This window comes from Mesoplodon mirus, assembly GCF_964341445.2.
Source record: "Mesoplodon mirus genome assembly, chromosome: 11".
NCBI lineage: Eukaryota > Metazoa > Chordata > Mammalia > Artiodactyla > Ziphiidae > Mesoplodon > Mesoplodon mirus.
In genome coordinates, this window is record NC_138987.1 from 44,171,627 (window position 1) to 44,187,001 (window position 15,375).

Here is a 15,375-nt window from a genome sequence, read left to right on the forward strand (position 1 = left end):
CCGGCCTCCCCAGCCAGCACCGGGGCCCCCGCGGGGCCCCCGCGGCGCCGGGCACGCGCATCGGGGGCGCCTCTCGCATTGGTGGCCGGCGCGCCGAGCCCTGGCGCGCAGCGACGCCCAGAGCGGCAGGGCCGGCGTCCCCGGGCTCGGCGGGCACGGGCGCGGGCGCGGGCGCGGCGCGGGGCGGGCCGGCGCAGGGAGCAGTGGGCCGGAGCCCGGGCGCGGCGGCGGCGGCGGCGGCGGCGGCGGCGGAGGATGGCGCGCGCGGGGCCCGCACGTGGAGGCCGGCGCGGGGGCGCGGGCAGGGCCGGCTGCTGAGACGCGCTGCTGCCCCCCGCGCGGGCGCCGCGGCTTCAATGGCGCCATCGCCCAGGACCAGCAGCCGGCAAGATGCGACCGCCCTGCCCAGCATGTCCTCAACTTTTTGGGCGTTCATGATCCTGGCCAGCCTGCTCATCGCCTACTGCAGTGAGTACCGCGCGGCCCGGGTCCTCGGCCGGCCCTCCGGTCCCGGCCCCGGCCCCCGTTCCCCGTTCCCGGGCCGCGGCTCCGGCGGGGCGCCCCGCGGGCCGCCCGGAGTCCGTGCGGAGTTGCGAGCTCGGGGCGCGCCGTCCCCCGGGTCCCCGCCGGTCCTGCGCTGGGCCGGGAGGGAGAGGGGCCGACACTTCGGAGGCCGGCGCCACCGCTGAGCCTCCCTCCTCCGACTCTGGGGCAGGGCCCGGGCACAAGGCCCCGGGTGGCGCGGCGCGTCCCTGCGCGGCGATGCCCGCGGCTGCCCGGCGTGCCGCCGCCACTCTCGGCCCAGGCCCGCGATCCGATCTGAGCCGGCGGCTTCCCGGCCGAGCCGAGCCGCGCCGCGCGCTCCGGCGGCGGCGGCAGGTCCGGGGCGGGCGGGCAGCGCTGCCTGGGCTGTCGGTGGAGCGCCTTGCCCTGAGCTTTCCGCTGGCGACACTCCGGCGGGGGACGTGCGGGGGACGCGGCGGCCGAGTCCGGAGCGGGGTGCCTGGGGCAGGAGCGGGGCTCGGGCTAGAACGCGCGGCTGGAGCTTCTGCCTTCCCAGGAAGCAGGCTCGCCGGCGCTTTCCTAAAAAAGAAGTGAGGGCTGGGGTGCCCGGAGAGGGCTCGCCGCTTCCGCCGGCATTTCGCGAGTAGGGTCCGGGGACCCGAGCCGGTGAACCAGTGGGTCTGGCTCGGGGCTGGGTGGCGCGGGCTGGCGGGCACCCGGGGTACAGGCTGGGGGCTGGGGGAACGGGAGCAGGGTCGGGGTCTGTCTGGGTGTGTCGGGGTGGGCTGCGCCCGGGTCACAGGCTGGGGGCTGGGGGAATGGAGGCTGGTGGGACGCTGGGCACAGCCTAGGGACTGCGGTGGGGGTGGATGGTCAATGCTCCGGACACGGTTTCGCGGCTGGCTGGATGGGTGGGGAGTGGTCAGCGTCCCGGGCACAGGCTCCGGGCTGGGATGGCGCGGGCAGGTGGGCTTCCCCCGCCGACCGCCTGGCACAGGGTCCGGGTCCCTTCCTATCCCAGCGGGAGGAAAGGACGGGCGCTGAGCAACACCTGTCATGGAGAATTGCCATGGGCGATGGAAAAATATGGATTCTTTACAAAAAAAAAAAAAGAGAGAGAGAGAGAGAGGGAGAGGGAGAGAGAGAGGCCGGCGCGGAGCCTCGCTCCCCGCCACCACCTCGCAGCCCTCGGCCACCTAGCTCCCAGCGCGAGCCTTCGCTCTCTCCAAAATGGGACCGCGGCGGGCCATGGAGACGCGGGGCGCGCGCGGTCGCGGAGTCCTGGGACAACCCAGCCCCCCCCCATCCTCCCCGAATGGCGGGGGAAACACGGTGCTCAGAGCAGCAGTCGTGCTGCTGGTCTCAGCCGGGTTGTGCATTTCGCTGCAGTTGCTGGAGACGCGTGGGGACGCGTGGGGAGGGGTCTCCGAGCGGGAAGATTCCCCGTGGGGCCGCAAGCCCGACTGCCCAGACTGGCACCGCCATCCCGGCTGCACCCTGCCTGCCCCTCCGAATGTGTTCCTGCGCTGGCTGCCTCGAAGGGGGCTGTTCTAGGGGTTTGAGCGAGGTCTGTGCCCTCTCCCCAGCTCCTCGCGGCCATCTCGGGGCCCTGGGGCAGCGTTCCCAGGGTTCCAGAGAAGAGCCTCAGCCGGCTTCCTTGGCCATGGGGAACAGGTGAAAGGCAGGTAAACTCGGGGTTCACCCAGGAGGTGTCATTTAAATGCACTTCCTGGTGGCAGCACGGGAGGGGGGCTCATCCAGCAGTGTTTGGGAAGGGGATTGTTGTGCCCCAAGTCCCCAGGCTGCTGTCCCTCCCCGGCTCTGGGGACAACATCGTTGGTGCCAAGACCCAGCAACAACAGGCTGACTGGGGAGGCAGCCCTCCGGGTACGGAGAGGAGCAACTGCTAATTGTTGTTAAGTACGTGACACCTCCGCCCTGCCCTGTGGCTTCAACACTTCCCACCCCAGGTGCGCCAGCCAGGGCCTTTCCTTTCGCACCTTCTGTGTGCAGTCTCTGCTCACTCCACCCCCCCACCCAGCACCTCCTGAACCTGAAGGGGGACCCGCTATGTCTGTCCTGACCCTCACACCTTTGCCAGACTGCTGCCTGCTCCAGGTGGCGGTCCGGGCCTGCCTGCTGCTCAGGCACTTCGTGGAACCCGAGATCCCACTGGACACTCAGGCTGCTTTGCGGAGGCCTCCCTGGCATTCTGGAAACAGCTCTTCCACCAGGATGAGGACATTTGGTAAAAAAAAAAAAGGTCTCATCCAGAATGGCAGAAATCATTAATAGCAGAAGCTTGGGTTAACCACATTTTTATGGTTGTTTCCATCTCCATGGAATGGAATAACTGACAATAAGATAACGTTTTTGGACACACCCCATTACACCAGAAAGGCACTTGCAGACATTAAAACATTTCACTAATATACAAAATAGACATATGCACTTGGAGGAATTAAAACACTGCACTAAAATAAGAAATAGACATAATCATAATTGATAGCTTGGAACATCAGTCCTAGAGAAAAAAGAACTTCTTATTTTTAGAATTGATAAAGCAAATAAAATGCAAATGGAAGAGTTCCTGTGATTTCATTCTCTTTTCCAGTATATCTGGGATGAAGAAGAATAGTTAGCATCCATGTCTGTAAATTGTTTTTGTTATCAGTAAGGATTTTTATTACCCAAAATGTTTCTGTGTTTTGGAGCAGATCTATTTGTATCATTCGTTAGGGAGAATGATAAGCGTCATACAGGATTCAGTTATCCTGCGTATTAAACCTGTGCATTTCTCTGCAGCACAAAAGGTGTTCACTTCCTGGCGCTGCTGGAAGAAAACTGGAATCTTTCTTGGCCTCGTTTTCGGTTAGGGGTTTTCTACTGTTCTTGGCCCCATGAAAGCCCTCCCTTCTTTGCCGCCTGCTGAGATTCATATTTAAGGAGATGGGCTCCACCCTCTGGCTGGAGAAAGACCTGCAGTCCACCAATTAACTTAGTTGCTATAGTGACACAGCCTTGTCATTTTTCTCCTATTGGGGAACAATTGACAGGAGAAACAGAAAGAGGAAGGGGGCCCTTGATGGCTTTCTTTAGAGATGCATACTCCATCTCTGTGTCCGTTCCCATTACATCAGGGATGGACGCTTGCTAAAGACTTATCTTGGGGAGGTGATGAGCTCCGATTAGAAAATTGAAACTCTCCTTCTTTCTGGTCTGGGGAAACCTCTGTCCTCATGGCTTGGAAAACGCTGATTTAGATCGTCTTCCCCTTAGCATATCTGGAGAGGAGAGTTCTGCCTGGACCTGGTTCTTGGATGGAGTGGGACGGCTCTGGCGAAACCAGAGTGGTTTGCCTGTGTGCTGGGCTCATCTCCGAGACCCCGAAGATGCGGTCTATTGTGCTGGCTGACAACATACTGGCTGTAATAACTGGGAGGGAGGTGGAGAGAATGATGATCTAGTGGCTGCCTTAGGACACTAAGCCTTGACTTGACACTTGTGCACGGTGTTTATTTCGAAGTCCGAGAAGGCTATGCTTTCACGTAGATTGCCCGTCTCCTATTTGGACGGGCTTGGTGGACAGCTGCTCCTGGCATGTAAACGGTGGGTGGGAGGAAAGTCTTACATTTTAAAGTACCAGGGAGTAGGGTGCGAGAGGCAATGTGACTCTGTGTTTGACTTTTTTTTTCAAATAAATCTCATCCAAATTGAATAGTAGCTTTAAGTTAAATCTCATGTCATAGTCCTCATGCAACTATGAGAAGAAATTACAAACAACTTCTGAATTGCTTTTTAATCCATTAGAATACTAAAGAAGCATAGGCTTTCTGATGCTGCATTTTCCTTATAAATACAATTTATTGCATATTTAGGAGAGATTAGAATATGCCACTTTCCTGCTGTTCAAATTTGATTTCTGGGATTTTCCAAGAGGTGAAATTGGAAATACTGGAAACTTAATGAAGTGATGACATTCAGAAGTTTATTTCTCATCTTTTTTTTTTTTTTTTTCGCCTACTGTGTTTTTTATTTGATGAATTTCTGGCCGGAGAAGATGTGCTGTGTGTTTCTTTCAACTACATAAAGATAGGTTGCCTGTTTGTGGGATTTGTATTAGTGGAACTCCACGCCCAAGGATCAGCGAGCTGGGGGAGGTTATGCCCCTGGAAGCCAACCAGACTGATTGGTGCTCCCCCCAGCCCCACACCCCTCACCCCCACCCAGACACCGCAAGGAGGGGCCACGCCCTCCAGGACTCCCCTGGCATCTCACTCTTTGCAGCGAGTCTAGAGGACAGCGCCCCCCAAACGGGGGCTGTGTGTCACAACTCAGCTGGCCGGGTCTTCGGTACCAGGCGTCTGGGCTGAATTCCGCCCTGGAATTTCTCGCTCAGGACCTGCCACTTGACATCCCCGGGGAGAAATATGGAGATCAGCTTTTGTGGCATGAAGTATTTTCAGGTGACTTTTATGGGCGTGATTACGGGAAAATGTTATGATAATGTGGCACAAGAAATGGGAAGAAAAGCAAAACATTAAAATCCCCATTTCTTTATATAGCTTCGCAGCTGCGCTGATTTACAAGGGCTCATTTTTGCATTAAAATGTGGTGCTCTGGAGTTAATGACCTCTACAGAACGCCACCTGTCACCCAGAGCCGTGGGTGCCGGCCGAGTGTTGGGGAGGAGATGGGTTGACGAGGAGGATGTGGGTCAGGGTTCCTGCGTGAGACGGATCGATCGGATGCTGGGGGCAGAGGAGGCTGGCCGCTGGATCTGCTGGATTTTATTTTTTGGGGGATTGTCACTGGCTGTCCTCTCAGGGGCCGGGGCTGGCACACGGGGCTGAGAGTGCCTGGTGGTGTCCCTTTCTGCAGGCAACCTTGCACGCCATCCGTGAACCCCAGAGCCGAGCTCGGGCTGTCCGGGCTGCCCCAGGGCTCCCACGGCTTCTGGTGAAGCGTCCAGCAATGGCCTGCTCCTCCTTCCATGTCCCCCTCCCCACGGTTTCCAGACCTGGGCCCTGGAGTGGCGCTAACTGAAGCTCCCAGCAGGCAGCACAAGCTGTCTGATGGCTGGGCTTTCCAGAAACGGCCCGGCAGCTGGCAGCAGATCTGGGCAAGCCGCCCCATCTCTCCTTCACCCCGCAGACGTGGTGGAGGGCTCCCGCAGGCTTTGTAACGTTTACTTATTTATTCCAATGGCTGGCAGGAGTCGAGTGTGGAATCACTTTTGTCTCCAACTAGGCCGGCGGGACTCCTCCGGCATCCCCTGGTCCTCCTGGCTCTCGGGAGGCCCAGCTCCAAGTTGGCGTGCCTGCGGCGTCCTCGGGAATGGTGGGTGTAGGCCTGGTGGGCCAGTGGCTGCTTGGTGAGATGTCCCCTGGGGAAGACCCCACTCATCTTACGATGTTCCCGCCTCCAGGTCCTGGGCCCTGGTGTGTCACCTGCTGTGTAGTCGGCCTCCCCCGTGGAGGGGCTGGCCTCTGTGGGGTCCCACCTGGGGACCTGGCCCTCCTTCTAAGTGTGCTGGAGGCAAGAGCCGTGGAGAGGCGGCCCCTGGCGTCTGTGCCTCAGCTTGTTCATGTGATGAGGAATTAGGAAGCCTGGGGACACAGAGATGGGCAAGACCGTGGCCTCCTGGGCTTGCGTCCCAGTGTGGGGGGGCTGGACGGTTAGCACAAAGCAAAGACAGTAGAGGACGGGGCACCCAGCTGGGCCCGGCACCCTGTTCTGCTGGGGTCCTTGCCTGCCTTCTCTCACATCACCGCCTGCCCCAACCTCTCAGCCCAGGGTCTGGCCCTGAATCCCCTTCCAGCCTTGGAGCCTCCTCTTGCCCTGCCCGGCCTTCGCCAGGGCCTCTGCATTGCAGGGCAACCTCCAGCTCTGTCCCTGTGCCCAGCCTCCTATGAGCCCTTCTCCAAAACACACCTAGCCATCCTCCAGGTCTGTCTTCCCCACCGTCACCCGAGTCCCTCCTGCGTACATCAGCATCGTCCTTGGTGGCCCCTCTGCCTCCAGGCTGGCCGATGGGAGATCCGCACGTGTGGCTTCCCTTAGAATGGAGCCAGCACCAGTCCTCTCCTCCCCATCTCGCCGCCTCCCCGCTCACGTCACTCAGGGCCTCACAAAGCCCATCTTTCCTGCCCTGGTGGCCCTCTCGATCCCTCTGTGCTGGCCTGGCAGAGTTCAGCCCGGGGCCGGCACCCCAGGGCTCCCTTCTTGGGAATGTGATGTGTGTGCCCGTTCTCTTTTGCATGCCCTGGTCTTACTCACTTCGATACCCCACTGTCCGTGGGGTCTCTCTCACGGTAACTCCCTCACAGTGCTGCTGAATGCAGCAAGGGAACCCTGAGCTGGACTGGTCTCCAGAACATGCCCTGCCCCCAGTGCTGGAGAACTCCTCTTCCAGGAAGCCTCCCCTGAATGCACTGCTTCCTTGCCCTCTCCAGCGCTCTGTGTATTCATCTGGATGCCGGCTGTCACGGCTCTGGGCCTTCGGGCATTGAGTGCCCCATTCTCTGAGAAAACACTCATTGATCCTGGCGCCCTGGGCAGTGAGCTATGACCGGGGTGGGGCTGAAGGTCTGGGTCCTAAGGACTTGGGGTGCCCCGAAGGTCTGGGGGCAAGGCCTAAGGGCTAGGGGTGGGGCTGAGGGTCTGGGTGTGGCCAAAGGACTGGGGGCGGGGCTGGAGAGATGTATTCTGAAAAAAATGAATTTGTTGGATCCAGAGCATCAAATCTGGTTCTAACACCATCTGATTGAAAAGGAGAAAAAAGAAAACTGTGTGGAATCTCAATGAAACGTTCACTGTTTTCAAAGTGTCCTTGTAGGCTTTCACACTGCCAGAGTGGAAAGCTCTCCAGACCCTCCCGTCAGCCTCACCTCCTTTCCTTAGCTTCTACTTCATCCTTATTTTCCTTGAATACTTACTTCCTCATGACATCCCTGGGGTTTCTTCCCCGTAGCACTGTGGACGTTTGGACCAGGTTGCTCTTCGGGGTGGACTTTCCTCATGGTGGGGAGTTGGGCAGCATCCCTGGCCACCACGTACTGGGTGCCCGTAGTCCCCACCCCCCCGGGGTGATAACCAAGCCCTTGCTGTGTGTCCCCTGGGGGTAGAATCCCCCCCATCCTTGGGACCTCTGATTTAGTTTGTGGGTCTGCAGTCCACAGGCTTGTTCTGGCGTTTCCTGGTTTTGTTGAATCGGGACTCTGGTCCTGGGGCTCAGTGCCAGCAGCGTGACAACCTCATAACCGCGTCTGTAGCTGAACAGCCAGCACAGGGGTGGGAGGACATTCAGCCGGTCGCCTTCTCTGGCAGGTGCCTCTCCCCAGTCGTGCCCAGACGGGCTGGGCTGTGGGAAAGTCTGTCTGCTGGGAGGGGACAGTGTCTCCCCACACTTATGTCTCCAGAGCTTGGAACCAGCCTTAGGGCTTGAGGTCGGTCTCAGACTCTTCTCCACATCCTGATTTCTCCATATCTCACATGTAACTTTATTGCTGATGGTGATAAAGCCATTTAGAGGCAATAAAACATTCCTGATCCAACGGGGACAGGGGAGCCCACTCCCTGTCCGTCATCTACCCACTGGCTTGATGATGCTCGCCTTTTCAAGAGGCGTGATTTCGGAGATTTCTGTCTAGAGCCCATTGGAGCAAATTCATAAACGCCATTCCCTCCAAAAGTTCTGCTGCCCTTGGGACCTTGGCTGCCTGGAAGCTGCCTCTACTCAGTCCTTTTGGGGGGACGCCAGAGCCTGCTGCCTGTATCCCTGATGGGGCTCCGCCAGGCTCTTTCTGTTCCAGCCTGTGCCCATCAGCCTTGTCACTGGGCCCTGGCTGGGCCCCAGGAGCCCCTGCACGGGGATGGTGCCCGGGGTCAGCAGGCCTGTGCTGGCAGGTGGAGCATGCAGACCCCCTATGCCTTAGGATGTGCCCCTGCCCACCCCCCTCCCCAACAGGCAGCGTGTTCTAGTCCCTGGGCAGCCTGTTGCCGCCTTCCCTCGGGAGCCCTACCCCATCGCCATCCTCATGCCATCTGTGACCGTGGGGCGGCAGGGATGTGCTGCTGTGTGGGTGCAGCTCGTGAAGATGCACATCCCGCTGTATCAGGCAGCACTCCTGCACATGCTCACACACGCACACGCACACTTGTGCGGGTCTCCCCGCAGCCCCCAGCCCCAGCCTGCATGTTGCTCTTCAGTCTCAGACTCGCGTGTCATGAGCCAAAGCCATTGACGGCCCCGCCACAGTCCTAGTCCCGGGAGACCCCAGGTGGTGAGCCCAGGGCAGGGCAGGGATGGGGGTGGTTGGGGACTTGACTATCCCTAGAGCTTTTCCTCACTGGTTCCTTTTTAACCAGAGAAGTGGGATGCACAGGTGTGGCCTGGCGGCTTCCTTGGAGGATACAGGCCTGGGGACCAGGCACTGAAGAGCAGGAGGGGACAGAGCTCAGGGCTCCCTCCCTGTGCCGGCTGCTTCCGCTTCCCTGTCCCTTCGTGCCGTGTCCCTGTTTTTGTGCACTCACGTGTGTACACACGCCACAGACACGCATCCCTTCTGAGTTGGGGCCTCCAGCATTGCCTTCCCCGCCCACCGCCTTCCTAAGGCCTCTTCTTTTGGTGGCACATTCCCTCTGACCTCCTCCCCGACGCCTAGGGCGCCCCCGGCTCCAGAGCTGCCAGGCACTCGGCCCTACCCCCATGGCCAGCCCCTTGGCCACAGCCCGTCCTTGCACCCACCCTCTGGACGTTCAGAGTGACCGTGAACTCTCAAGACCACACTGTTGAAACAGAGTCACAGATGTGGACAACAAACTTATGGTTACAAAAGGGGTCGGGGGGAGGGTAAACTGGGAGACTGGGACACTGACATACACACACTACCATACATAAAACAGGTAACTAATAAGGCCCTAGAAAAGAAAGACCCCGCCCCCCGCCCCCAGCCGCCTCAAGCCCGCAGCCCCTGTCTGGCTTGCTTGGCCTCCATCCTGGGGCCGCCCCCCGCCCCCTGCAGAACAGGCTCACGTTCTATGTGGAGAGTTGCTGGGGAGGAAACGCACGGATTGACCCGAGGGGCGTCCTCGCCCGGGGCCGGCCTCCTGCCCCAGCCGTGGGTTCCCCCAGGCCTGTTTGCCTGCGCTCAGATCCTCCGCCCTGGCTGCCAGGTCCAGCAGCTGAGTGTGCTCAGGAGATGCTCTGGCCGCCCGAACACCCCTCTGGTCCAGACTCATTTCTCTAGTGAAGGGGGTGCCTGGGGTGCCCAGGGCGGGGTGGGGCAGACATGGGGCCGGGCAGGGGGAGACAGCTGCTCCTCGGAGGGCTGAACTCTGCTGACCTCACCATCTGGCCCCCGTGAATCCTCCCAGGGATCCGGGGCTGTGGCTGGAGAGAGGTGGTGGATACACCTCACGGGCGCACGTAAACACTCGCCGCATGAAGGAGGCCCTCTCCCTCTGACCCGGGCTCACAGGCCCTGACAGTTCTAGCAGGGCGGCCAGCGGAGCCTGACGGGCCACCGGACCTGCACACTGTGAGTGGTGTCCGCAGGTGGGAGGATGTCGTGGGCCTGGATGGGGACAGAGCCGGGGGCCCTGCAAGGGCCTCCTTTCTCCCCCCGGGAGGCCCAGGCGTGAGCTGGAGGAGGGCTGGGCAGGAGGTGTGTGGCCCCGTTCTCATGGCCCCTCTCTGTGCCCCCGGGTCTGGGGCTGTGGACTCACCACAGCCCCTCGCTGTCGTGGTCACAGTCGTGCTGGGTCCATGGCATGGGCCTCTCCAGGGCAGGGCCCCCAGCATGGCACCCATGGTTTACTGATGGCTCCGGAATGGTTTTCCAAAAGAACAGACAGAATCGAGTCCCTGCAGAGATGGGAGCGGGGTAGCCAGGGCCCTGAACTTTTCAGGACACCCCCTTCCCCAAGTTGTCCCCATCTGCCTTGTCTTGGTGTCTTGAATGTCCAGCAAGGGGGGCTGATTAATACAGCCGGGCAGGCTCTCCCGGTGTCCTTGCTGATGGCCTGTGATGGGCCACTTCCTCCTAAGTTCTATTCGGAGGGTTTCACCTGATGTTTAGGAAAGTCAGTACCAGCATTGCGAACATCTCTGAGCTTACCTACTTGTTACTAAAATCCACCAATGATGAAGTGACGGCGGAGTCTTCCTGGCCTGCTTGACTGGACCGTGAACAAGTCGGCTGGAGCCGGGCTAGGCCATGGTCTCCTGCTGTCAGGTACCTGGGTGACCTCTGGGGGCAGGGCGTTGCTAGTTTTCCAAGACCTGCCTCGCATCTGATTTTAACTGAGCGTTGAGGAAGGCAGTTTTAAAGCACACCCATTGCCTGAAGCCTTGTGGTTTGGGGAGGGGTATCCGGACAGTTCTCTGGAGGGCTTTCCTATCAGGGCGTCCACGGTTAAAATGCTAATGCCTCCGTGCCACCCTGAACGCCACTGGATGCAGGGGAGAGGCCTCTCTCTGGCTCTGTTTCTAAGTTATTTTTCTCCATAGCAGTTCCATTACCTAATAGCATTTCCCCGGGTATAGCTGAATTGCCATTAATGGGTTGATAGGACTCGCGTTAGTCAATTGATGCTAATTTATGGTCCTCGTTGTAGTGGCTGAAGGAGGCCAGCCACGGAGCCACGCTGGGTCTTCCGTGCATCTTCCTGTGTCTCTTTTCGTGTCTCTTTCCTTCCCCGGCTCGTGTTAGGCTCTGTGGCCTTAGGAGTGAACCCTGCAGGGAAGCAGAGGCGGGCCCTCTGGGCTGTGTTTTGGAGGACCTGTCACACCCATGTTTGCAAGCTGGAGAGGAGAGGCCTTTGCTCTCTCAGTGCGGGAGAGCAGGGGCACCGTCTAGGGAGACAGTCACCTTGAGATGACCACGGGGGTGGCATGTGTTTCCAGAATTCACTGGGTCTGGAAACATGTGGTCTGAGTCAGGCCAGCTCTGTCGGGAGCCACCTCATTGTGACCCCCGGAGACCTTTGCTCTGGCGTCCTGGTCGGCCCGAACAACATGCATTCCACACATTAAAAATTGTCAGGACCCAGACCTGGGAGCAGGTGTGTGTTAATGAACTTGGGGAGGTTTCTGTACCCCACCACAGTGAGACGTGAGCTCTCAAGCTAAGAAAACAGCAAAACTTCTCACCATCAGCATCTGGGACATTGGACGTGGGCACCAAGGGCTTCTGAAACCTTCTGGCAGGTTTAGGCCCTGTGAGACAAAGGCCACTGTCACGTGGCAACCCACATGCTTCTTTACAAGGACTTTGATTTAGTCAAAATCAGTGTTCCATGGTCAACAGAAATGCGTTTGCTGAGTGTGGTCAGAGTTCAGTCTGTTTTAGCTCCCATCTTCATCTTAAGGTTCCAGCATGAAAAAGGAACAGATTTTAAAGACAGGAGCAGCAGAAGCCCACGTGGTACAGCCGGGTGGCCGATGGCCACCTCCAGCTCCGAAGCCCAGTGCGTATGGAGAGGATGCAGACAGCTTCATTGGACGCTGTCGTCATAGAGATTTTGCAAGATGCTCCAGTCACCCCCACTGTCTCAGGTGGTCAGGAGGTTTCTGTCTGTTAGACCCTGGGAGGTGGGCAGGATACCCAGAGGCCTCTGTCCACTCAGCATGTCAGCCCCCACCCACTGTGACCTGGAGGATGTGGGGTGCTGAGCCTGCTGGAGGGGCCAGGACCCTTGGGGAAGAGGCTTCCTGCACACAGGCCGGGCCTGGGATCTTCCTCCCAGTGTCACGCCAGGCTTGGATTTGCCCGCTCAAACCTGATACCCAGTTTGCTCAAGCTCTATTCTTGGGGCTAGCAGTGGGGTGGGATGCTTCTGAGAAACAGGGGAGCCGATTCCGTGCCATGGAGCAGTCGTGACACATACTGGAGTGTCCCTAGTGGGAGTCCGCGGAGCCGGGAAAGTTCCCTGGGGCGGGCCAGGCCACCTGTGATTACGGACACTCCACACAGCCTTGCCCATGGCCAGAGCCAGGCGGGACACCGCTCTGGCTTTGGGTGCCCAGAGCCTTCGCCGGCCAGGTTCCCATCAGGGTGGCTGAAGCCTTAGCACGTCCTCTCCTGGGACTCAGGTGGACGCCGTGTGGGAAGGTCAGGAGCCAGCCCAGGCCCTGCAGGGCTTTGTGGCCTTGAACTCAGGGCCCTCCAGGCCAGCGTTTGCTGAGTGTGGCCACGTGTGGGAGGGCCCAGGCCTTGCTCCTGTGACCTGTGCGCACCTGGAAGGTGGGGACGTCTCCATTCACAGGAGCTCCCCCAGAAGTGGGGGGCTGTGGGCCTGCCAGCTCCACGCCGTGTGGCCCTGCGTTCACCCAGGGATGGGAGCCCCTCTGGGGCAGGACCTGGGCCTCCCATTGTCAGCTTGGCCCTGACGGCTGGGTCAGGGCCTGCAAAGAGCAGGTGCCGCGGGTGAGTTAACCCAGGATTACTGCTGCCGTCAGCCATTTACGCATGTGTGCGAAAAAGGCTCTGATGCTGATTTGGCTGACAGGGTGGGGTGGATGTGGGGTGACCTGCCCGTTCGACCCTGACTTGGAAGACTACCTCTGGCAAATGTTTTTACCTGGGTGGCGGAAGTGCCTTTAGCAACTTTTGAATCCACTAAAGTTCCAAAAGGAGACAGATCGTCCAGGCCACGGGGTCCTTATGGCCAGCACCTTGTTTTCCTGCCCAACTGTAACCCAGACGAAGGCCTTTTTGGCCCCAGGAGTCTCCCCTCTGGGGTGCCTCTCGCTCCTGTTCCACCACGACTCCCCACGTCGTTCTGGAACCCTGCCTCCAGGGTCCTGATTGAAGCCCCCATATTCCCCAACCCTGGCAGACTCCCCCTCTCAGGGCTTTGGTGACCACGGCTGGATCTGCTGCCCAGACAGACATGTGCTGTCACCCCAGGGCTTGTCCATGCAGTAATGCTTCCCTGTCCACTTGGGCCATCCTTGGAGAGGTGGGGGCTGGCCCTGCTATGTCACTCAGCTGCAGTCCTGGTGGATGGACATCCTGCCAGGCGCCCAGCAAACTGTGTCCACTTCCTCCTAGATCTTCACGGCAACCCTCCCAGCTCAGTGTTTGTTTTCTCTTCATTGTAGAGGCAAGTGAGGCTCAGGGAAGGCAGGGGACGCGCCCAGCGTTCCTGGTGGGAGAGGTGGAAACAAAGCCGGGCGGTCTTCTGGGGCCCCGAGGGGTTTGGGAGGCTTGGAGAGGAGACCCGTGATGGGGTTTGCAGCCAGCCTTGGGGGAAGTGGGGGATGCTTCAGACACCACGCCAAGAGGGGCAGGTGGGTCTTGGACTTCAGGGTCTGGACAAGTTGGGGGAGCCTACTGATGATATATCTGCTGTTTCCAAGTTAAGTTCCAATCGCAACTTTAAAAAGAGAGGGGAGAGAAAGAGGGGATGGAGGAGGGAAGGAGGTGGGGAAGGGAAGGAGGGGACAGGGGAGAGAAAGAGCTACAGTCACAGGGTGGGGTTCCCGAATGGAATCTCAGAGGCCACTGCAGGGGTCCCTTCAGCTGGCAGGGTGCGGCCAAGGGTCTGCACTGGGGAGACTTTGGGTGCTTGGGTGCCTTCCATACCCCACCCCACCCAAGCCTCCTTGTGAGCTCTCTGGGCAGGGCAGTCGTGGACACTGTCCCCCACTGTGGGCATGTCTGCCTGCAGGTGGGGCACACATTATTCGCCTTTGGGATTGAACCAGTTGCATCCAGAATGCTCCCGTGCTCAGGAACCCACACAAAAGCCTGTAGCCCTCCCAGAGAGGACATTTCTTTTTTTTTTTTTTTTTTAAGTTTTGTTTCAGTGACTTATTCTTTTTTTCTAATCTTTTTTTTTTTTTTTTTTTTTTTGACTGCATTGGGTCTTCATTGCTGAACGCTGGCTTTCTCCAGTTGCAGCGAACGAGCAGGGGCTACTCTTCATTGTGGTGCACGGGCTTCTCATTGTGGTGGCTTCTCTTGCTGCGGAGTGCAGGCTCTAGGCCCACGGGCTTCAGCAGTTGTGGTTTGTGGACTCTAGAGCGCAGGCTCAGTAGTTGTGGTGCACGGGCTTAGTTGCTCCGCGGCATGTGGGATCTTTCCGGACCAGGGTTCGAACCCATGTCCCCTTCATTGGCAGGTGGATTCTTAACCACTGTGCCACCAGGGAAGTCCCCGAGAGGACATTTCTTGAACCACTGCTGGGTGCCAGTCAGGTGCCAGGCACTTCTCATACTTTGTGGCATTGAGTCTCCTCAGCAGGAGATGGGATATATGATTCCCTTTTTATAGAAGAAGAAACTGAGGGTCTCAGAGGCCCACAGTGTCTCCCTGTCTTCCCCAAGTGTGATGAGCTGGGATTTGAACATGGCTGCTGGCCTCTTCAGCTCTGGATCTTGCCATTAACCTTGTGAAACACCTACTGCCCCATGGGGGTGTGGAATCGGGTGGTCACCATCTGGCTGACCAGGGCTGCGCCACGCAGAGCGCTGCCTGCAGGCTATGGTGACGTCTGTCTGGAGACTGAGGAAGAACGTTTACCCAAAGGCACCCGGACAGCCTTGGCAGTTGGCGCTATGTCTACAGAAACGTCATCCTAAGCACACCCAGTGCAGACCATTGCCGCTGCCCATGGGTCAGGGTCTGTGAGACCACTGTCAGATTCAGAAAAGCTGTGACAGTCTCGGGGATGGTTTGTTAGACTGAAAGGAGATTAAATTGGCAAAAGGGAAAGGTTCACGGAGACACAGTCTCCAGGAGACACCAGGCATGAGCTCCAGGCCCCAGGGGGTGGCACAGATGGCACTTAGTTCCCCAGTGAGGATGTGTGACAGCCTGTGTAGTGTCACTGAGCAGGGGCACGCCCCTGAGCCCTGGGGCC

At 58.9% G+C, this 15,375-nt stretch overlaps 1 protein-coding gene across 5 annotated transcripts in view; it reads left to right on the forward strand.

Moving 5' to 3' along the window:
* The first annotated feature begins 297 nt into the window (after positions 1–297).
* The window catches only part of TAFA5 (TAFA chemokine like family member 5), a 211,337-nt gene continuing 196,259 nt past the window's right edge, over positions 298–15,375 (forward strand). For all 5 annotated transcript variants that reach the window (XM_082636088.1, XM_082636090.1, XM_082636087.1 and 2 more), the window contains exon 1: positions 298–468. In XM_082636088.1, coding sequence (XP_082492214.1) covers positions 357–468 — 112 coding nt within the window. In that variant the 5' untranslated portion in view covers positions 298–356. The remainder of the gene's footprint in view (positions 469–15,375) is intronic.